At 45.0% G+C, this 22,328-nt stretch overlaps 1 protein-coding gene across 4 annotated transcripts in view; it reads right to left on the bottom strand.

Moving 5' to 3' along the window:
* Positions 1–22,328, bottom strand: part of SLC15A2 (solute carrier family 15 member 2) — a 137,461-nt gene that overhangs the window by 30,992 nt on the left and 84,141 nt on the right. For 3 of the 4 annotated variants that reach the window (XM_075933107.2, XM_006137688.5, XM_006137687.5), the window contains 7 exons: positions 21,392–21,479; positions 19,356–19,497; positions 17,269–17,361; positions 15,549–15,648; positions 10,162–10,252; positions 7,822–7,899; positions 1,858–1,940 (listed from right to left, as the gene is read on the bottom strand). In XM_075933107.2, coding sequence (XP_075789222.1) covers positions 1,858–1,940; positions 7,822–7,899; positions 10,162–10,252; positions 15,549–15,648; positions 17,269–17,361; positions 19,356–19,497; positions 21,392–21,398 — 594 coding nt within the window. In that variant the 5' untranslated portion in view covers positions 21,399–21,479. The remainder of the gene's footprint in view (positions 1–1,857; positions 1,941–7,821; positions 7,900–10,161; positions 10,253–15,548; positions 15,649–17,268; positions 17,362–19,355; positions 19,498–21,391; positions 21,480–22,328) is intronic. The other variant, XM_075933108.2, reaches the window with a different exon arrangement.

The raw sequence follows: 22,328 nt of genomic DNA, 5'->3' as shown, positions 1-22,328 counted from the left end.
TTTTGAAGTAGTTATTTCGGGAGCTATTATTTTGAAATAAGTTATTTTGAAATAATTTCCTAGTGTAGACATGCCCTCTTATCTCCAGAGAGCTGCTCTCAACTGAAGTCAGTGGAAGCTGAGGTATTGCAGGGTAGACTCTTTATGATTCTGCTTCTCTCAGGGAAGCCTCGCCTGATGATTAAGAGAACTGGTGTATCTCTCCAAGGCAAATGTGACCCCAGCCTCCCAGATCATTTCCTACTTGTTTTAAGACCAGTCTCAGGAAAAATCTCCTTATTTGAAATTCACTTAGCTCCACTGCATTTATTTTTCTTTTTTAGAAAGCACACTCTGATTTGACCCTTGGCACAAGGGGATAAATGCCTCATTATTTACAGCAACTTTATAGTCAGAGGCTACGTTTACACTATAGACCTGTACCGCTGCAGCTGCCCTGCAGTCAGGTGTCCTGTGGAGCTGTTCTACACCAACGGGAGAACGCTCTCCTGTCAGCATAACCTCTAAGTGGCAGGAGAGTATCTCCCACCAACAAAGCACAGTCCATATGGGTGCTTCTTCAGGTGTAACTTATGTCAGTCCGGGGTGTGATTTTTTCACACCCCTGATCGATAAAATGTTACCAACAAAAGTGCAAGTGTAGACACAGCCAGAGTTTTCATTACTCCGCGTTTCTGGAGGACTGTTTGTCCCTTTCTCGAGCAGGAGCTAATTTGGGGGCCTCGCAGCTTGGTTTCCCATCGGAAGACAAATGAGTATTTTCTATGCGTGACTTGTTTGTTTATACCCCACTCCTTGACAAACCAATGGCCTGTTCCCAAGCATCAACTCTGGGTCAAAGATTGAGGCTAGTTAGAGAGATTAAGGCAGACAGAAAATGCTTGCTGCTTGCAACAATTTCCCAGAGGAACTATATGGCAAACACAGTATTTCTTCAAAGACGGTTCACTGCTTGCATGCCAGGAAAAAAAAAACCTAGTAAAACTACACGTTACAGTACCATAACAATATCAGTCTGAGCTTCATTGGGTACATGTGCTGCTGTTCTCTGCTGAACTCAGCAGCTTTGGAAAAGTTACAGAACAGCAAATAAAATAAAACGGAACCTGCGATTTGGCCACTCTGTGACTTTTCAGTTTCCTCTCAGAAAACAGAAGGGTCAGATTCTATCACCTGTGCTAAGGACAATTTGCAAGCAGGGAGGGGTGGGATGATTGAGGGAGCTTCCAGCAGCAAGTCACCCCACTGCCCTCAGAGGAATGACTTGTAGAATAAGGCACCATTCAGCATGAGAAAGGGTGTCAAAATCTGTCCCCAAATGAGTCCCCCTTCCTCACAGTGCCACACAAGGAGGCTGACAGATTTGCCGGCCCCTTGCAGAAGGTGGAAGGACACTTTGGCTCCCCGCTTCTGGAAGAGGCAGGGCCTCAGGTAAAAGGGCAAGGCAGGGGGCAGACCCAGAGCACACGATGAGGTGTTCCAGCCGCAGTTTAAAGGGCCCAGGGCGCCAGCTGCTGCTTCTGGGAATCTCCAAATTACATGATTTTACGGCCTCTCCCCAAGTTACGAACGAGTTATGGACCAAACAGTTGGCCATAACTCGATCTGTTCGTAACTCGGACCCCATTGAGTTACATAGCAACCGCGCTGTTCGTAAGTGCGGGTCGCGTTTGTAACCCGGGGACCGCCTTTACGACTGCTCCATGGGAGCTTTGGTCGTAAATGCGAACGGTCATAACTCGACTGTGCGCAACTCGGGGACCGGCTGTATCAAAAAGGTACAAAACTGACCCCCAATGACAATGTGCTTTTACCTGTGAACTGTGCATAAAAAGGATCGGACAGAAATAAGCTCACCCCAATGCACTGGCAAACTTCGAGTAAGATGTTCCCTCGTGGCGGAGTTTTTTTGTACATTCCACTTCCAGCAATAAACACACCTGTAAAACATTAGAACCCAAGTCTGGAATTTTTCCCAGTTCTGTATGGCTACAGACCTTCTCCTGCACAGAGACCACCCAGGGACTTCAGCAGGATTGGACACAGGGTGTATGTAGCATAAAACAAACACCTAAATATTCCCGTGCCCTTCCACACACAGGTTGTGAGTATAACATGTCATTTTCATGTATTCACTGGCATACGCCATATAGACACTTTCAAGAGCTCGAAGGGCAGTTTGGCACCCGGTTCCTTTGGATATCAATGGGGCACCTCATTCCTATGTGAGCCTTTGAAAATAACCTCACTTTGCATAATCTGAGGCAAAATTATAAACAGCCAAGAACTAGGCAGGCCATTCATCCCATTTTAAACCGGACAGTCCCCTCTCTACTTGTTTTATTATCCATCTGTGTGTAGTTTTGTCCTGTATCGACTGGGGACCATTTTACAGATTACACCGATCTGCCACCACCACCAAGCCATTCCTGGAAATATTGGAATGTCTGGTATTTTGAGAATGCAAGAAAGGCCACCCGACCCTAGACCTGGAAACTTGACCCAAATCTAAATGGTGCATCTGGCCCTTATTTGCAAACAAGCTGGGCTAAAAAAAATAAAAAGAGAGAAAAAAAACCCAGTTACAAACCCCTAGAAATGGCGGGTAGAATCCAGATGCAAAGCTGCATCCAAATTTTGGCTCTCTCCTCCATTTCTAGCATTTTCCCTCAATCCAAGTTGTTTGTTCATCGATTCCAAGGCCAGAAGAGACCATTGTGATCATCTAGTCCTACCTTCTGTATAACACAAACTATTGAGCTTCCCCAAAAGAACTCCTGGAGCAGATCTTTTCCAAAAACATCCAATCTTGCAACCAAAATGGTCAGTGATGTCGAATCCGCCACAACCTCTGGAAAAATTATTCCAAGGTGTTCACTGAAGTTCACAGCTCTGGGTATGATGGGATAGACAACTTGAAAGACCTTTCCCTGCCAAATCATTCTCCCCAAGCACAGGGTACATGCACAGCAAAGCAGGTTTCCGAAAGTATGTGAACTGGGGATGTTCAGGATGAAGTCTCTAGGGTTGCCTTAATTATATGTCCAGGCAAAATGCTCACAATTGTAATGATGAGATGTGTAAAATGAGATGTGTAAAATGAAGCACATAAATGGCTAAAAGTATAGAAGATTTGCCCAGAGTCACGTATTCTAATCTTTAATCCCCTTCCCTAACCATTAGACACATGCAGTGCACCTTGGCAGGGGCTTAAAGCTGCGGTCCCTTCTAATCATATGGTTCTATGATTTCCAGTTTTCCATTGTAAAGAGTGTGTATTCAGTGTCCCAGATCCTATTTACTTTGTCTTTTTTTCAGCATGCAGTGAATGCTGGAGGAGAACCACATCAGAAAATAGACTGGCAGACAGTTTGTGCACTGAAACTCTGTAATATTTGCGAGTTAGTTTTCCCCAGCTCTTGAACGCTGCTAGAAATACTTGTAATATATTTGTGTAGGAAACCTCAGGTAGTATTTTAAATTGATAGGAACAAACCTTGTGGGAACTGGGAAGCTCCTCAGAGTCAGTCACAATACACTTTTTTTAAATCAGTTGCTGCAACATTAATTGTTGGCTGATTATATTTTCTAGTGTCCTGTTCTGTTCTCTTTGCTGGAGGCTCTCCAGAAAGATGCCACGTTCATTATCTCTGGAAGAGTGAATTTCCAGGTCACTGATGTTACGGCTAAGCCAATATTTTTGGAAAACGGCATGATCTCTTGGCCTGTTAATGAAACTAACAATCTGAAAGAGAACTGGCACAATACAGTGACGAAACTCAAGTGCAGCATAATAATGGGAATGAATGAGACTTGTTTTCACCAGTAGTTAACAATCTGAACAGTAAAACAAACAAGTTGATGTTTCTCTTGGTCACTGAGGAATGGAGACAGAGAAGTGGCCAGCATTTGCTATTTTGTGAGGGCTATGGCTAAGAGGAATATGTTGGCAGTAAGACAGTGGGTTAAAGTGGTAGATTTGGGACACTGTGTAATTACAGCTAGTGCCTGAGACTGCAGAAGAGGAATATACAATATTATCACTGTCACATAATAACAGGCCATAACAGTCATTATATGGGCAACTCCAGCCAACCAAAGCAAGACAGCTCAGAAATGAGGCAGTTGCTCCAGTCTCAGTTAATCCCCCGGGGAATCTCTTAATAGTGAATAGGTCATGAAGCAAACACTGGATAAAAAGCTGAGACGACCCCAAGCTGCAAACTGTGTCAGTCTGAGGAAGAAGCACTGTCAGAAACTTCCATCCCACAATAGGGAGATTACTGAGACAGATATGGTAATTTCCTGGACTACGTTTTAGTTTAGTTGGGATTGGTCCTGCCTAGAGCAGGAGGCTGGACTTGATGCCCTTCTGAGGTATCTTCCAGCTCTATGGTTCTATGATACGTTTGGATTATGTGGCTATGCTAAATTTATGTATTATGATGGGCCAGAGATTGCATGTAGTTCCCTATGAGAGGGTGACAGCAGCCCCTCTAGGAACTAAGAACAGTGTGTGTAGTGGGGGATAGGCAAATTTGCTCTGATGGGAACATCCTCAAAGAGGTACTACCTCCTGGGGAGGGCTTGCATATTGTGGTTAAGTGACTCTCCAGAGACCAACAAAGAAAGGACATTTGAATAAACAGGCTGAGTTAGTTTAAATTCAGAGCTTTCTTTCTGATTCAACAGACAGACAAGACCTTTTGTCCAATGGAGGTCCCAATCCTTAAGAAAGGTTGGAAGAATTTTGGCCTACAGAGACCCCATTAGGCTGATGGGTGGCCTCTGGTAAGATTTTAGTATACAGCTAGGAACTTATATATGATTTTCTCATAAATGCTTTTACCTCCAGAATAAATATGCTTGCTTAGAAAGAGCTCAATGGTAACTTATACCATCTGCCAATTCCGCTGTTCATAGACCTCAGAAAGAAAGAAAAGTACAGACACCGGTCTGTTTAGGCAGTCTGGCTTGTCGGAGATCTCTCAGTGTAGGCAGGGAAGTCTGCAAACTGGAAAAACTTCAGTCAAAAGAGTGAGAGAGGTTTCCACCCAAGACTGGAGACAGTTAAGGAGTCAGTAGCCAAGAATAAGTGCCCTTTGTTGGCCACAAGGAGGAAATACAGGGGCAATTGTCCTGAACTATGAGAACTAGGAGTACAAATTGTTCAGGCCCCAAAGGTCAAACTTGTTCAAGGGCAAAGTTACAAACTGCCACAACGGGACATTTCCTTTGAACCCTCTTGAAGCTAAATCATGTGAGGTTATTATATTGTGACACATACTCCACAGCATCATCAGACAAGGGTCACAACATCTCACCTGCTGCAGAAAGGCTAGGATGTGTCAGCTACTAATAAGAGGGAGAAACAATAACAGGAAACTTGGAAATGGCAGAGGTGCTTAACAACTTCTTTGATTCCGTCTTCACCAAGAAGTTTGATGATGAAGGGATACCTAACAAAGTGAATGCTGGTGGAAATGGGGGAGGTTTAGAAGATAAAATATAAAAAGAACAAGTTAAAAATTACTTAGAAAAATTAAATGCCTTGAAGTAACCGGGGCCTGAAGAAATGCATCCTAAAATATTCAAGGAGCTGATAGAGGAGGTATCTGAGCCTTTAGCTATCATCTTTGGAAAATCATGGAAGTTGGGAGAGGTCCCAGAAGACTGGAAAAGGGCAAATCTAGTGCCCATCTATAAAAAGAAAAATAAGAACAACCCAGGAAACTACAGACCAGTCAGTTTAACTTCTGTGCCAGGAAAGATAATGCAGCAAGTAATTAAGGAATTCATCTGCAAACACCTGGAAGATAATAAGGTGATAGGTAAGAGCCAGCATGGATTTGTAAAGAACAAATCATGTCAAACCAATCTGATAGCTTTCTTTGATAGGATAACAAGCCTTGTGGATAAGGGAGAAGCCATGGATGTGGTATACCTAGACTTTAGTAAGGCATTTGACACAGTCTCGCATGACCTTTTTATCAATAAGCTAGAGAAATACAACTTAGATGGGGTTAGTATAAGGTGGATGTATAACTGCATAACCATTCTCCAGGAGTAGTTGTTAATGGTTCACAGTCATGCTGGAAGGGCATAACAAGTAGGGTTCAGCAGGGGTCTGTCTTGGGACCGGTTCTGTTCAATATCTTCATCAACGATTTAGTTGATGACATAGAGCGTACGCTTATTAAGTCTGCAGATGATACCAAGCTGGGAAGGGTTGCAACTGCTTTGGAGGATAGGGTCATAATTCAAAATGATCTGGACAAACTAGAAAAATGGTCTGAGGTAAATAGGATGAAGTTTAATAAGGAGAAATGCAAAGTGCTCCACTTTGGAAGGAACAATCAGTTTCATACATACAGAATGGGAAGTGACTGTCTAGGATGGAGTACTGTAGAAAGGAATCTAGGGGTCATGGTGGACCACAAGCTAAATATGAATCAACAGTGTGACACTGTTTCGGAAAAAGCAGATATGATTCTGAGATGCATTAACAGGAGTGTTGTGAGAAAGACACAAGAAGTCACTCTTCTACTCTATTCTGCACTAATTAGGCCTCAGTTGGAGTATCGTATCCACTTCTGGGCACCACATTTCAAGCAAGATGTGGAGAAATTGGAGAAGGTACAGAGAAGAGCAACAAAAATTATTAAAGGCCTAGAAAACATGAGCTCTGAGGGAAGGCTGAAGGAATTGGGCTTGCTTAATTTGGAAAAGAGAAGACTGAAAAGAGACATGATAGCTGCTTTCAGGTATCTAAAGGGGTGTTACAGGGAGGAGGGGGAAAATTATTCTCCTTGGCCTCTGGTGATAGGACAAGAAGCAATGGGCTTAAACTGCAGCAAGGGAGTTTAGGTTGGACATTAAGAAAAACTTCCTAGCTGTCAGGGTAGTTGAACACTGGAATAAATTGCCTGGGAGGGGTTGTGGAATCTCCATCACTAGAGATATTTAGGAGCTGGTTAGACAGACACCTGTCAGGGATGATCTAGATCAGTGTTTCTTAAACCTTTTAAGACTGAGGAACACCAAACAATAATTTTTTTTATGAGGAACACCAAAATTTTTTGTTGAGCTGAGGGAAGAGGGGGGGAAAGATTGTTTGCCCCTTTAAGGGTGGCCATTTTGAACTCTGTTGTTCTCCGCGGCACACCTCTGACTGACACTGGTGTGCCATGAAACACAGTTTAAGAAACACTGATCTAGATGGTGCTTGGTCCTGCCGTGAGGGCAGGGGACTGGACTTGATGACCTCATGAGTTCCCTTCCAGTTCTAGAATTCTATGATTCTATGATATTTCAGGATGTTTTCTTGGGTGGTTCAGATCAGCCATCAGATGAGCCGACAGACTCGCAGGGCCCTGGACAAGGGAGGCAGCTTTGTGCTCCCATGGGGCAGGGCCTACGGCATAAAGGGCAGAGCTGAGGCAGCCCCCTCAGTGCTATCCAAAGTGTGCCTGCCATGGCTCTGTAGCATGCTGCATGGGGGCTCCAGCAGCAATATAAAGGTCCCAGGGCTCTAGCCATCACCACTACTGCAGTCGCAGTGGCCTTTAAACCACCAGTTGCTCCTTTTGCCCCCGCCATTCTCATAGGATGCAGCCAGGCCTGTCCTGGGAAAGTGACAAAGGGTGGCCAGGCAGCCCTTGGCTAGGGGAATAAGAGGAACAGAAGGAGTCTTGGATTGTCCTGCCAATGGGTTTTCTTTCTCTGAGCGGGGGAAGAGGGATACTGGGCAGAAAAGGTGGACAGCAACCCTCCAAACATCCTGAGTGGAACGTTCTAAGCACCATGATTGTTTCCACTTACCAAGGGCTAAAACCATGAGTGCTGCTGGGACACCAAAAGCCAAGGCATAGCAATCCCCTCCGAAACACTTCACATCCCCTAAAAAAAACCAACAGAATAAAAGCATCTCATTTCGCCGTGTTTACATGCAAGCCAGGCTCCCACCCTGTGCCCCCCATGGCAACCTGTGCCAAAGCAGTCACCTCTCTCCGCCCGCCACTCTTGCAGCGGGTTTTGACCTTGCACACCACGCCCATTTCAAACAAGCACCCTGGGGCTCCGCTGATGGCGGCAGCTGGGAAGCAGAGCTGGCGTGGCAGCCGCTTGCAACTACAGCAGCCGTAGAAAGGGCCAGTGCTAACCACAGTACTGTGATGAGCAGTAAGAGATGCTGCATGGGGCAGGAGATGTTACCACTTACAGGCATGGGTAGCTGCAGGGTAAGTGGAAGCAGGGGAACAGCCCCCTGAATGGGTTAAAAAAAAAAAGCCCTACATAAAAGAACCTGTCTCTTTAAAATTTATTTTAATAGGCCTGGGTGATCCTTAACAGGGGTTCTGCACTATCTGGGGGCATCTTATCTCACTTCCATCACTATAATCAGGTAAGTGAGAGTGAAACTATGGGATTACACCAGGGTGTATGAATCACAGAATCTGAACCTAAGATTTCAGGTGTGTGAACCAATGCCCTGTGTATCCTGTTGACTTATGTCTCCCCTGGCCCTGCAGAAATAGCCTGCCCCACACCCTATTCCTGTGATAACTCATGATGAAAGTAGCACTGTGAGAATGTTGGAGCAGTTCAAGCTACAGTATAGCCTGGGAATGTAGCACACAGTTGCACCATAACCCAGAAGAGCTCTGTTGCTGTGGGTTCATGGAGAGCCAGTCCCCAAACAGAGATCCAGTAGCATGGTCAGAAACTACTGCATTCATACACTAGTGAGTAGCTGTAAATAAATGTGGTTTTAAAAGCACCCATAGCTAAAGCAAAAAAGGAAACTGTTCAGCAAAAACTTTGGTGATTACTTTGCATTAGTCATATGCAACAACATGGTCAGTTTCATCAGGGGGGTGGGAGGTGATATTTATCTGGCCACTTTCCAAAGAATTCACTGAAATCCAATAAACCAAACTGTGAAACATTACATGTCCATTTAACTTGTGACCTATAGTATGGACAGAAAGTGTTGGGCTCTGTCATCTAAATCCACATGCTCCATGTGAAGCTGTCAAGTTTCAGGGGAATTGCTTCTCTGTCTCTCCTCTGAGAAGCACAGAAAATAATTTTAAAACCTAAATCTCCCTTTCCACTCTCCCTCTTCAGGGTGGTGGGGTTATTGGCTGAGTGTTGTGCTACATTGACATAGAATCAAAAGCTTTAAGGGAACCGGATTTTCATCCACCCATCAAACAAATTCAGCATCAGCCTCTCAGCATCGAAATGTTGACATGGGCAAAAGAGAGAGAGAGACGTAGGTTTTTGGTTGTTGTTTTTTTGTTGTTGTTGTGTGCTTTGGCACAAATACAGTGGACAGAGATACACGTCCCAAACCCCAGGAAAGAGGCAAAATATTAAAATAGTCATTCCGAATAAAGAAACCCTTATGGAGGATGTCAGCAAAAATGCTCTTGGACATGCCAGGTACCTCAGTGGATGGGATACTGCCCTCTCCTGTGTATGTTTGAGTATTTATAGAGCGAGGTGCTGAGCACTGAAATACAATAAAGTCAGTATGGCAAGACTCAGGATAAAATGGTTCTGAACTGTGGGTGGGATGCAAAATAGGCCATAAGAGAGGGATAGGCAATATGTGGGGCCTCAAGATAAGCCGCTCTAGTCCATGATCTTGCCACCTGATCCACACAGGTTGACCCTTATGCCTGTCTGGAGTTCAACAAGCAAACAGGGCTCTGCATGAGAGGAGGGATCAGTTTGCAGAACTGGAACCCTGAGCAGCACTACTAGCATAGCCCAGAACTGACGTGTACAAGGAATAGGGTCAAATCATTCTCAATAAATTACCTATGGACTGCAGCATAGACCCGAGGAACAATCCCCTGCTGGCTTGGGGAATGACCTGATGGGTCTTCTCCATCTCTAATATTTGATCCAGGGACTCGGGCTGGCTTTAAACCAAATAAATAAAGCCTGCAGCATGGTATGTCTGACTCTTCTGCTAGTTTCCATAAATCTGTAATGCAGCTATACAGGATTAACAAGGCATAAATACAACATACAGGTCACTCAGAAGATAATATAATCTCTGACATTTGATCCTCATGAGAATCTAAGCATCCATAGCAGAACAGTCCACAGTGCGGCTAATTTAGTGATTCATTCTCAATCAACACTGACCTCTCAATACAGGAGTAACAAACGTGGAGATCAAACTTCCCGCATTAATAGATAGATAGAAGACGGAAAAGAATTTGCTCCTTTCTTGGGCCTAAAACAAGACAAGGCAACGTCAATACCATGGACAAAGCACAGGGCTGGACAAAAAACTATCAATTCTCTTGTTAGATGGGCTGGGTTAATATTGACACATGGTGCGTAAAATGCAAGCTAATGGCAGGAAAAACCAGCTTGCATTGAGGTTCTGGCTTAGGCTCACACAAATCAGTTCACTTCGGGTGTGTTGGCATTTTGGAAGCTCTGTGTCTGTCAGGAGCAGGAAGTTGGAGGGGGAAAGTGTTTACTTATTCAGAACAAGTAGCTTGATTCAGATTCGCTGTCACCTAATTCAATCCAATTTGGCAGCGCTTGACAGCTCGTCATTTGTTCCCACGTCCTGGCCTTTTTTTTTCCTAAACAGAAACAGAAACCTATGCATTTTGAGGAGCTTGTAATGACAGAGGAGCGAGAGCGTGTGAGGGAGACTGATCGGCTGGGAGTCCTGGGAGGAGAAGCTAAGAATTACGGAACTAAGCGTGGTGATGATTTAACCAGCCCCAAACAAATAGGGTCCATTCAGCACAGCACATCTGCTGGGGCAATTAAGCAGGCCTCAGGAGGAATGGGGCTGGGCATAGGACCCCAGTGAGAGTCAGCACTGCCATATTTGCTCTATTAATAAACATGGTAAAAAGGACTCTACTAAATGCATTCATCTTTCCAGTCATTTAGGGCAATGCACCCTGTGTGTGATTTATGAGTTAGCCATGGGAAGGACCGAGTATTTGCATGCTCATTTTGACATGCTTAGTCCAGGGAACCTGTTGCTAAGAGTGGGCCCTCCAGTTCTCACACTTGCTGGCCATGCTAGCTTTTGCCATATGTCCAGTGGGACGCACAGATGATAGAGGGTGAAGTCAGCCCACCGAAATCGCATTTGCCCTGTGTGTGTGTAATCTCCCTCCCCCACTTTGCCCACCCCCTATACACAGTGATAGGAGACAAATAGGATTTCCCCTCTCGCTCATTCACACACATAACAGAGAGGTATTTCTGCCTCTGTAAAAGTCAAACCCCAGTCATGACGTTGAGGGCTGCCTTCGGAGCTGCTGAATTCCTCACCTGCAGGGTGAGATCCCTTCAAACAGCAGGGCTCGGTCGGTGCCTTAGCTTGGTTCACGGCATGGATCAAAAGCTTTTCTAGCTGCTTGCTAATCAGAAAGTAGTACCAGAACCCACAGAATTTTTCACCATGTAGCTGGAAAGACATCTGGGCTCTGGAGCTGGTTGGCATTTTCTCCTCGGGGTCTTCACAAATGCAGTTGTGAATGAGCTCTCTTCAAGGCCCAGCAGAGGACAAAGATGTGCTCAGAGGGGGACATTTTCCAAGGCGTCCATGTTATTTGACTCTCAAGGGAGTGTATGTCACATAGTCAGCAAGAGGCCAGGATGTCCGGACAGGCACAATTTGAAGGAACTGATCACTGCCAAGCACTAACATTTTCCTTTATGAGAAATGCTTCTAAACTGTGGTGCCTTAGGCAGCTTTTTCCTTACTCAGGCACAGCAGTGTGAACTACAAAGTCCACTAGGAGCTAGGCTGTCCTAGTGAAAGGGTGGGTGGCCTTGTGATTCAGCACTGGAAGGGAGCTTGGCTCTGTCAGGGACTCTCTGCATGACTGGACACAAGTCACTTGGGGCTTGATCCTCCATTGTGTACCCAGATCCCCATGGGAGTTAAGTGCTGAAATATATTTAAAGATCTGGGCCTGAGTTCCTGACAGATGGATGGTTGCAGCCCCTGCCTGGCCCCAGTGTAACAAAACTAAAGGGGGTGGATTTAACTCACACTCTTCTGCCAGTGGAGAATGAGCAGTAGGAAATCTTCCTTTGCCTCACCCTCTCTCCACCTCAACACCTCACCCCCGTTCTTGGTCCTTCGATGCAGCAGAAAACTGCTGTGGTTCGGCTGTAGGAGGTGGGGATGGGACAGGACTGGGGGAGCTCGCACAAAGGGGGGTCCTTATGCACTCATGCAAAGTGGGTGCAGGGGGAAGACAGCAGGATGGGGCACAGGGAACTGTCAGGGTGAAATGATACCACACAATCGGCTGCTATGGGGCTCATGCAGTAACTGCAGTCAGTGCGGGGAAGGTTCTTTGCTCTCTGGCCTCTGCAGGGAAGTGAAGAAAGTGACGAGCCCTTCACCGTCCTCCTGGATTTGGCCCCTACAGAAGGTTTAGGCCTTGTGAGCACCGGACAATCTAGCCTGCATGGTATTAGCGCGTGAATGGTTTTATCTAGGATTAAGGCCCTATCAGGCCCGCCAAAATGGGGGGTAAAAAGGGCCTGGCGATTCAAAGGGGCCTGGGTAGCCTGGCTGTTGCTGTGGCAACGGTGGCAGCCGGAGCCCGGGTCCCTTTAAATCGCCATCGGAGTGCCACCCTACACGCTCCAAACGGCTCTGAGGGCTGGCTCTGGGCACCATAGAGGGCTGTCTGCTCTTGGCTCTGCCCCTTCTATCAGAGACCTTTCTGCTTCCGGGACCGTGGAACTGGGCCCCCACACGCCTGCCTCAGGGGCCCAGTTGGCTCAAGAGCTGTTGGCTCCCCTGGGACCAATGAACCTTTATTCAGCTAATAACTGCGTAGTTCACTTCTTTGGTTAATGGTAAACAGTGCTGGGGCTATTAAATGCATATCTCTGTTTTTATCTGAAGCTATCTATTTCAGTTAGCTAATAATCTTCAATGCTAGTCTATATAGTTAAAATATTACATTTTCTTAGTCATTACCCGGCACTGATCCACCTCAACAGCAGGCTACATTTACAGTGGGATAAAGATGGGGTGGATGATTATTCTTCTGCCCTGTTCAGTTCTATCTACAGTCTCATACCACACCTCTAACCCATGGCATTGGAATATCTCTGCATTTTTTACTAACTTACCAGGACTCAAATCTATGACCTTTGACATCATAAAACTGCTGAACTATGGAGCCCTCTGGATGAGAGTTTTAGTCTGGTCTCCTTTCACTCCCCAGTCTGCAAAGGGTAGCTGGAAAGGAACAGCTAAAGAAAGCACCCTACTGGTTTTGAACACACAATATTTCACTGAATAGACTGGTGCCACGGGTAAATTAAGGGAATTGAGAGCACTGGTGGCAGTGACGGCTTAGGCTTTGAAAGAAAAGCTAAGAGCACTTTTAACAAATATAAATAACACTCACTACAGTGTGGGCTGGTTTCTGTGAGAGAAACTCTGTGAAATCAGAAAGGCATTTTGAGACCTACCCATCAGATAGGGATTGTGTTTCTTGCACATAGTATTGCAAACAGATTGGGTTTTGTAAGAACATGATTATTTTACCAGCACTTTTATATTTTTTAAGAGACTGGTGATTTGTAAAGAATTTTGGTCACCTCATTTCACACATTTACAGATTTCAACAGCATCAAAAAATGCTGTGAATGCCAGACGTGTGAACATAAAAATAACCTAACCGTTTTTAAATTGCATTCATTAGAAAAAGATATCTCTCCTTGCTTTCTTAAGCTTTGCAGCACACATATGCTCATATCATTATTTGTATTAGCTAATTTTGAAAAAAAAGGTGCCATTAATGATCCTCCTGATCTCCCTAGCAACACGAAAATAAAGAAACAAAGATAAATGGGTTTCAGTATATGCACATTATTTGACACCAAAGATTTTGCATTTAAACAAAATCTTGCCAATATGATTTTGTTCAGCTAGATTTAGCCTGAGCAACCAATTCTACTGACAAAAATACTCAAAAAGGTAATTTCCTGCACATAAATCCTTTTTTTGAGAGGACAGGGGATTCCGTGTTTTATCTCCACTCTGACCAATGGCCTCTCTCACTGTTCATGGACCTGAAGTATGGCAGGTCGAAGGACAATTATATTTATAAAGTTGTTTGGAAAAAAGCCAAGAGTTCAGGATTAGGGATTAAATTCAGGCTTGGTGTAAGTGGTTGACATCAGTGCAGTTGTGCCCATGTGCCATTGAATTTGTTTCTAGGCAATAAACTTTTCAATGTCCCACGTAATTAATGGAAAGTTATTTATCAGTATTCTGGCTATGTGGCCTCTGCAGATACTCACTGGGATATGTAGGGTTCCACACAGGCAGTTTTATATATGTCGAAATATTATTTCCATTTTGCATATAGTGGTCCTAAGCACTTGCTGTAGATCTCGTGGGAATTAGATTTTTCATTTGGCAGGAAATTTCATTATTTTAAAATTTCTTCCATTCCAAAATGGGAGGCGGAACCTGAATTTCCCACAAAATGGAATTTAGGGAGGAGAGGAATCAGCACATTCCATTCTCACAAAATCAGAAAGTTTTGTACTTTTTAAAACTTTTTTGGAGCCTCATGGAAGTTGTAGTCTAGGTGACTCGTGCCCTTGTTCTCCTCTCTGGGCTGGGCTCCCTGCCTGGACTACATATCCCATGATGCTCTGGTCTCACTTCTGGCTGAGCCATTTTGGTACATCATGAGAGTGCCCTGATTGTGATGCATCATGGGAGGTGCAATCTGCATAGAGAGCCCAGCTCACAGAGGAGAATGGAGGCATGAAACACCTGGATTACAGCATTCATGAGGTACTACAATAGCTACGCTAAAATGAAACATTGTGTTGTTTCCAAATTGAAATTTTTCAGAACTTTCTTTTCTGTGAAAAAATTACATATTTTGACTTTTTTAGGTTCTAAAACAAATGGCGAGATATTGGAATGACTCGCGGGGCATAAATTCTGATTTCCAATAAACTCTAACAAACAAGGAAGGGTGGAAGAATTCTATGAACACCTAAGATCTTCAATCAGTGTTGTTGGTGATGTGGTAGGTAGCATACTCCTCCCTGGTTCTGCGTGAATCAGTGCTACTAGGGAGCATAAAGCCAATAACCTTTGAAACTAACATGCTCATTACTTATAGTCACGAAAGAGGCAATTTCACACATATAGAGGTGACAGATTTAGTGCATTCCCGCTCAGGAAATAATCTATTTCATTCTCCCGTGTCCCAGTTTTAACAGACATATAATTTTTATCTTTATGTGCTTCCCCCAAATAATTATTTTGTGCTGCTACGTGTTAGTGACAGTTACTGAGTTGGCTGTCCAAGCTGTTGGGAGGGGCCATTAATAAATGTTTGTGAGACACTTTGAGAGCTAAGATGGAACTTTGACGTACTATCATCTCTCTTTCTCAGGGCAGAGCATCCTTTCATTTGGCTGTAGCTTGATCACATGTCCTATCCCTCCCCATACATTAACACCACAGACACTGCATAGTTTAGAAAATAAAATCTTACATGTTCTTCTTCAAACTGGTCCCCACCAAAGGCAGCCACACAGGGTTTGATACCTCCTGTTCCAAGGGCAATCAAAGCCAGGCCAAACATGGACAGAATCCTTCAAACAGGGATGAAAAACTTCAGCACCACAGAACCCTTTTAGTAAATCACGCTAGCTACATCTCAGACTCAATGTGCCACAAATCTGAACCTGGACTGTGAGTGAAGAGCAAGCTGAGATGGGCTAGTAATAGGAACAAAATAATTATCCTCAATCCCAGCCCAAACCATCAGCCAACCCATAAACCAGACCATTGCTTTTGGCGTGTTGGATAAATGCAATGAATGTGGTTGTTTTCTTGCATTCCTGAGTATCAACCACACATGAAAGTGGAAGTGTGGAGATGGATGAGAAAATCTGTTTCTGAGCCAGCTGGAAGCAGGAAGTACCAGAGATCAGGAGTGAGTGTTTCTTATAAGATCTGCATCCCAGATTTGCAGACCAAAAAGCGGTATGGGATCATCATCACTTTTGGGTGCCCTCTGGACCCAAACTCCTACCCTAGTGAAATCCATCCACTTCTAACTACAATCATGTGGTGGCCTCACAAAGGGTACGTCTAGACTACAGGCTTTTGTCGAAAGAGGTTTTGTTGACAGATACTGTCGACAAAGCTGCTGTTGACAAAGAGCATCTAGACTACATCCAGTTCTGTCGACAAAGGAAGCCGCTTTGTGGACATGAGAGTGTAGATGCAAAGGACAGTGTAGATGCAATAACGCCGTCTGTCGACAGAACTCTGTCGACAAAATGCGTTATTCCTCGTAGACTGAGGTTTACCGCCATCGACAAAACTGCCGAGTTCTGTCGACGTTATGTCGACAGAACTCGGCGGTAGTGTAGACACAGGTATAGTTTTGTCGACAAAAGTGGACTTTTGTTGACAAAACCCTGTAGTCTAGACACACCCAAAATGCTTCCCAACTAGCATGAAAATGTCCCAGGTTGGACGGGCTCAGGGAACTTAAGAACGCACCTAGTGAATGGGATTGTTTGGCCTGGCTGTAGCCCATTTTCTCAGCTGTGCTCAGCTTATCAAAAATACTGGCAGTTTGTCAGACAGTTGGGGAATTGTATTGGGGAGAAGACGAACTGATGCTCTGGAGCAGCAGTTCCCAACCTTTTCCAGATGGGGACCCATTTTGACGATTCAGGAAGACGTGGTGACCCAGGGCAATTAAAAAAATGTGTGAATGGCTCCTTAAGAGCCACATGAGGAGACACCTGGTGACCCTTTTGAAATGTAATGGTGACCCATATTTGGGATCCTGACCCATAGATTGGGAAACTGTGCTCTGGAGGGAAGGAAGGGAGATGCATGAAGAACAGATTCTATGTGGTCCTGCCAGTCTGTTTTGGACATGTGCTCTAACTGGAGATTTCATGTTCCTCTGACAGACACATGTTTCCCCCTAAATTTCACACACATCATTGTGCCTGAATTTTTCTTAGACGGTCTCAAGACTGGCCATTATTTCTAGAGCAAGTTACCTGCTTGGTTTATGATTAGGAAGCTGCATAAACTGCAGGATGCAGATGAATTAAAGCATCTGGTGCAAATCCCAAAAGCTGATAGCCTGACAAAGGGAAGACACCATTGGAGAGGCCTATTTGGGTGAATAACTAAATGAATAACTATAATAAAGTATCTAAACACCAGGTCCAAGACTTACTTACACATGAACCATCTGGTTTCCCACAGTTGGTATTGCACCGACAGACTTTATCACATGGCCAATCACATAAACAATGGAGAGGTAGATGATGGTCCTAAGAAGAAAGAAAACAGTAGAAGCTGAATATACTTGCGTGATATGTGTCCATTTCTTGATACCAGTGGGAATGTCAAGCAATCCCAGTGTAACTGGCCAGTCCATAGAGCTGGCCTCTGCAAAGCCTGTAACTCTTGTCTCAGCACTGAAAGTATCATAGGAAAGAAACAGAGTCAGATGGTGGGGTTAAAATGAACAGAAAGGGACAGATATTGGTTTGTGAAGATTCAGGTCTCCAGGTGGAATTAACTAACCTTGTTCCTGTTCAAAATGCTATTTGAGGTGGCTATCCTGGTCATATGTAGTTGATTAAACCACGGGCATTCTCCGGCCTGCCTGTCAAATGAATGCAGACTTTGGAGGCTGTATATGTAGACGGTATGTCCATGTACTCTAAAGAGTTTCTGTGTTTCAGGCGGATGTATTTAAAGCCAGCATTGACAGATGCCGTGGTTAGGATGACACAATGGGCAGCGGATGCTCTAGAAGACAACTTGTGATCCAGTGGCCACAGAAGAAGTTGGGAACCAGCGCAGCCTGGAACGAGTTCCAATCCCAAATGACTCAGCTAATTCATAGAACGTAAGAATTGCCAGTCAGGAACAGACTCCGTCTTGTCCAGCAGTCTGTCTTCATCAGTGGCCAGCACCTGCTACTTCAGAGAAAGAAACCCTGCAGCAGGCAGCTGGGGCATAAGATGCCCCTTAGGGAAAGTCTCCTCTGAGCTCCTAATATGTAAGAGCTTGAGGACTTCTATCTATCAGATCACAGACACCCTTGCATATCAGTGAACTCAGCCGTTACACTTGGCTAACCAAGCTGCAAAATAAAACCTTCAGTGTGAATGGAGGTTTTGAATGGACCAGGGAGTTTTGGAAGCTGGATTTAAGCATTATGGAAGAGGATGTTGGCAGCCTGTTAGGAATATGCTAGCCCAGAGTGGGGCAAACTGCTGCTCTCGGGCCCCATCCAGCCTGCCAGACCCTTCTGTCCAGTCTCCAACTCCCAATCGGGGATGCTAACCCCAGGGATGCTAATCCCTGGCCCCTCTCCTTCTGTTCCTCTTCCCCCACAGCCTTGGCTCCCCAACACCAGGACTGCATGGCTGGTGCTCTGGGTGATGCGTCCAGGTGGTACAGTCAGGGGGCAGGGAGCAGAATGGTCCTGGGGGGTGGTCAGGGTTGGGGAGCAGGGAAGGTTGGATGGAGCAGGAGTTCCAGGGGACAGTCAGGGGAGTTGGATAGGGGCAGAGGATACAGATGGGAACGGGCGCTGGGCCATGCCTATCTGTTTGGGGAGGCACAGCCTCCCCTACCTGGTCCTCTATACAATTTCTGAACCCTGCTGTGGCCCTCAGGCCAAAAAAAATTGCCCACCCCTGTGCTAGTAGGAAGAGGGATCCACACCCATTTTTTCTTGTTTGGACCTTTTTTTCGAGGACACTGGAAGTCCATGCTCCATTCTGGAAAGAAGGGAGAACTTCGTGTTGTTTTGGAGAAGACAACACAGTCTAGACATTGGAACACAGGCCTGGGAAGCAGCATTCCTGCATCCTTACCTCTGCCCTCACCTTGGGCAACTCACACGTTAATCGCCTGGATTCCTCAACAGTAAACTGGCGAGAGTGATGCTTGCCTGTCTCAGAGGGGACTGACGAGGTTTAATTTATTAATCATTGTAAATAATGTATCGAGACTTCGATGGAAGAGAAATGCAGAGTGTTATGAAAAGTAGCGTTCCAGCATCTCTCTCTCTCGGCTTCTACCTTGAGCCTCACAGGGTCCCAGTGAATCTTATGTCTCAACACCACTGGAGTGTGCCACCCCGATATACGCATCACAACTCCCTGTGTGCGGGTGCAGAAGTGTTTATTTTATGGTGACCCTGAAAACAATAGCTTTTAATAAGCAGATCTGCTGTCCACTCATTATAGGGGTGTGTGCGCGCGAATGGCTGTTAGTATATTTAAACTAAAGAGATTTCCTTCCTTACTTGAATTTTCCCAGCCATGTGTCGGCGATGAGCGCTCCGATGACAGGCGTGAAATAACACAGCCCCGAAAAGGCATGGTAGACAGTGGTGGACAGGTTCTCATCCCAGTGAAGGAAATTGAGAAAATACAACGTCAGCACAGCTTGAAAATAAGGGGAAAAAATGAAACCGGTCAGATAATCCACACACGCCCAGGCAGGTGAACAAGGTGGCAGGGCCACATTATGACTTTTGTGGGCCCTAGGCACTTTTGCCTTTGTGGGCCCTTTCCTCCATAAAAAAAAGTATTAAAACTTATTTTTGATATAACTTTAAATACTTCAACATTTTATTTTTTTTCTGTTTTAGGCAAAATTTAATAGATTTTCGTGGGCCCTAAAAGTTTCATTTTTTTCTGATGTGAGAAAAAAATTAAAACATTTTCTTCGACCCTAAAAGTTCATTTTTTTTTCCTTCTGATTTTAAAAGAAATTAAAACATTTTTGTGGGCCCCAGGCACTGTGCCTAATGGATAAGTCAGCCCTGCAAGGTGGCTCATAATCAATGGAGATTGCCTAGTTCCTAGAACTGGAAGGGACCTTGAAAGATCATCAAGTCCAGTCCCCTACCTTCACAGCAGGACCAAATTTTTGCCCCAAATGGTCTCTGCAAGGATTAAACTCACAACCCTGGGTTTAGCAGGCCAATGCTCAAACCACTGAGCTATACTTCCCCAGCTGATCCTGGACTCTGTGCAGCATGCAGACTTTGAAAGGCCAGACTCCATGGCTTTGAAATGCATATGAACCTGCGCTGAGGACTCTTGTACTTTTCAAAGCAGGTACACCCACGTGCAGCCCGGAGTCAGTGGGACTTCCCGCTGGCCCTGGGCTGGACGCGGAGTTCCGCATTCCTTCTTTGAAATGTACAAGAGCCTTTGTACATTTCAAAGAAGGAATGTGGAAGTGCCTATCAACTAGTTGAGTAGTCGATGGAAATTCCATCGACTACTCAACTAGTCAATTAACCACAATTTAACACCCTTACCATGGACACTTGCCCTGAGAAACAGTGGTCTACAACAGCTCCGTACTGACAAGTGGACAGTGAGATGACGTAATGGGCTTGTTTTCTTTTATAACATTGCACTTCAGTTCAGCTGGGGCTTGGTTTTGTACTGGGACAGGATCTGGATGTCTGCCACCTGAGAATATTTGGTAAGGGTGACATTCACTCCTTGTGTGTAAGGCTGAGCCAAGGATTGCCGTCCTGACTGATGTGCAAGATCAGATTCAAGGGAGACCCCGGCAGGGCTACGGGATTTGCATTTATGCAGATCCAGCTGCTTAGAAATCTGCATAGATATGCGGAAGAGAAGCAGCTTCACTAGCCTGAGGGCCGGAACAGTGGCTGAGAAGGATTGTGCTGCACCCGCTAAGTAAAGGTGACCCGTGGAGGCGGTATTTGGATCAGATTTAGATGGGGGCTCATTTTGATGCCATCTCAAGGATTAAAATTTGCATTAGAATTCATTATTGTCCACAAATCTGCAAATCCCAGTTTGGCATCTGATCTGAAACCAAACTTGTAGTTGCAAATGTGGATCTGTGGTTTCAAATCTGACTCTCCCACTGCTTGAAATTGGGAGGGGTTAAGACTGGCTTTTTCTGGTTTCAGGCCCCCTTTACTTGTTAGTGTACTGGTGTCCAAAGTGCAGAAAGGGTCAGATTTTTCAACCAGGACAATCCTCGCCTCTGAATTCGCACAAGCCAGTTTTGGGTGAGCATGTCCTTGCCCATATAGTTGATCACGTTGCTCATGTAAATGCATGTGAGCCCCCGTCTAAATGTAAATCACACACAAACCAGAGTCCATGGACAAAATTAGAAATTACTGGGAAACCTGGCACATTTGATTTAAGTTAGTTAAACTGTCAATTTGAACCACTCTGAGTCAACATATAGTACAGCAAGGGAAGTATCTGTGAGAACAACAGACCAGGGTGTGAGGGGCCGTGTCAAGAAAAGTAAAGCAGGGTTATTAGATACACTTTGTACCTTTCATGCCATAGTAGGAGAAGCGCTCACAGAACTCGTTCACCACAATGAAGGCAATGCTGAGTGGGTAGTTGGTGCCACATAGTTTCTATGGGAAACAAACAGGAACAAGCTGGCTTGGTGCAAAGCACTGGACTCAGCGACATCATCCCATCAGCCATGTGCCACTGATGTTGGAGATGCAGCCAGGCCGAACCCACACAGGTAAACACCCTGAATTCCAAGGAGTTCAAAGCCCACATCTTGCCTTGCAGTGCTGGCACCCTGGTGAAAGTCAGGCCCTGATGATGGGGTGCTCCCTGCAAGCTGTAGTTACTGCTGCAGTCAAGTCTCTCCAGGGTGGATCACCTGTTACTCCCTCAGGCTACGTCTACACTACGTCTAAGTCTACAATTTGCATAGCTTTTTCCGAAAAAAACACTATAATGTAGACAAATTCCACCAACTGCAGCCTGGACTTCCTTCAGCTCTCTCACTCCCATGGCTACTCCTCCTTCAAAGGGCAGGAGCCAGAGTTCATCTGCTACTCCTTCGAGGGCTGGGCTTCCCTCCAGGGGTCCCCTCCCCTTCCCTTCCCACAGGTTAGCCCCTTCTGCATATTCACACCCCAGAGTATAAAGTCTGCCTTTCTCCAACAAGCTATTTATAATCAATAAAAAGCAGAGAAAGTGAAGTATGGAATTCTTTTTTTTTTTTTTTTTTGCATATAGAAATAAATTATATTACATGAACGTTTCTGCCCACCCAAAAATTTGATTCCTGATTTTCATAGTCTTGTGCTACTAGCATGCAGGAAATCTAAAAAGTTGCAAATTTAGGGCCCAATTTGACAGACACTTACTGCCATTAGTGTACGTCTCGTTCACACTAGTCAAGGTTTGTTTGTTTTTTTGGAAAAATTGCTGGTTTTCTGAAAAAACTTCACTTACGTCCACAT

The sequence above is a fragment of the Pelodiscus sinensis genome, chromosome 7, assembly GCF_052426305.1.
Source record: "Pelodiscus sinensis isolate ZL-2025 chromosome 7, ASM5242630v1, whole genome shotgun sequence".
NCBI lineage: Eukaryota > Metazoa > Chordata > Testudines > Trionychidae > Pelodiscus > Pelodiscus sinensis.
Note: the sequence above shows the minus strand (reverse complement) of the source record. Positions and strands in the feature narration are given on the sequence as shown.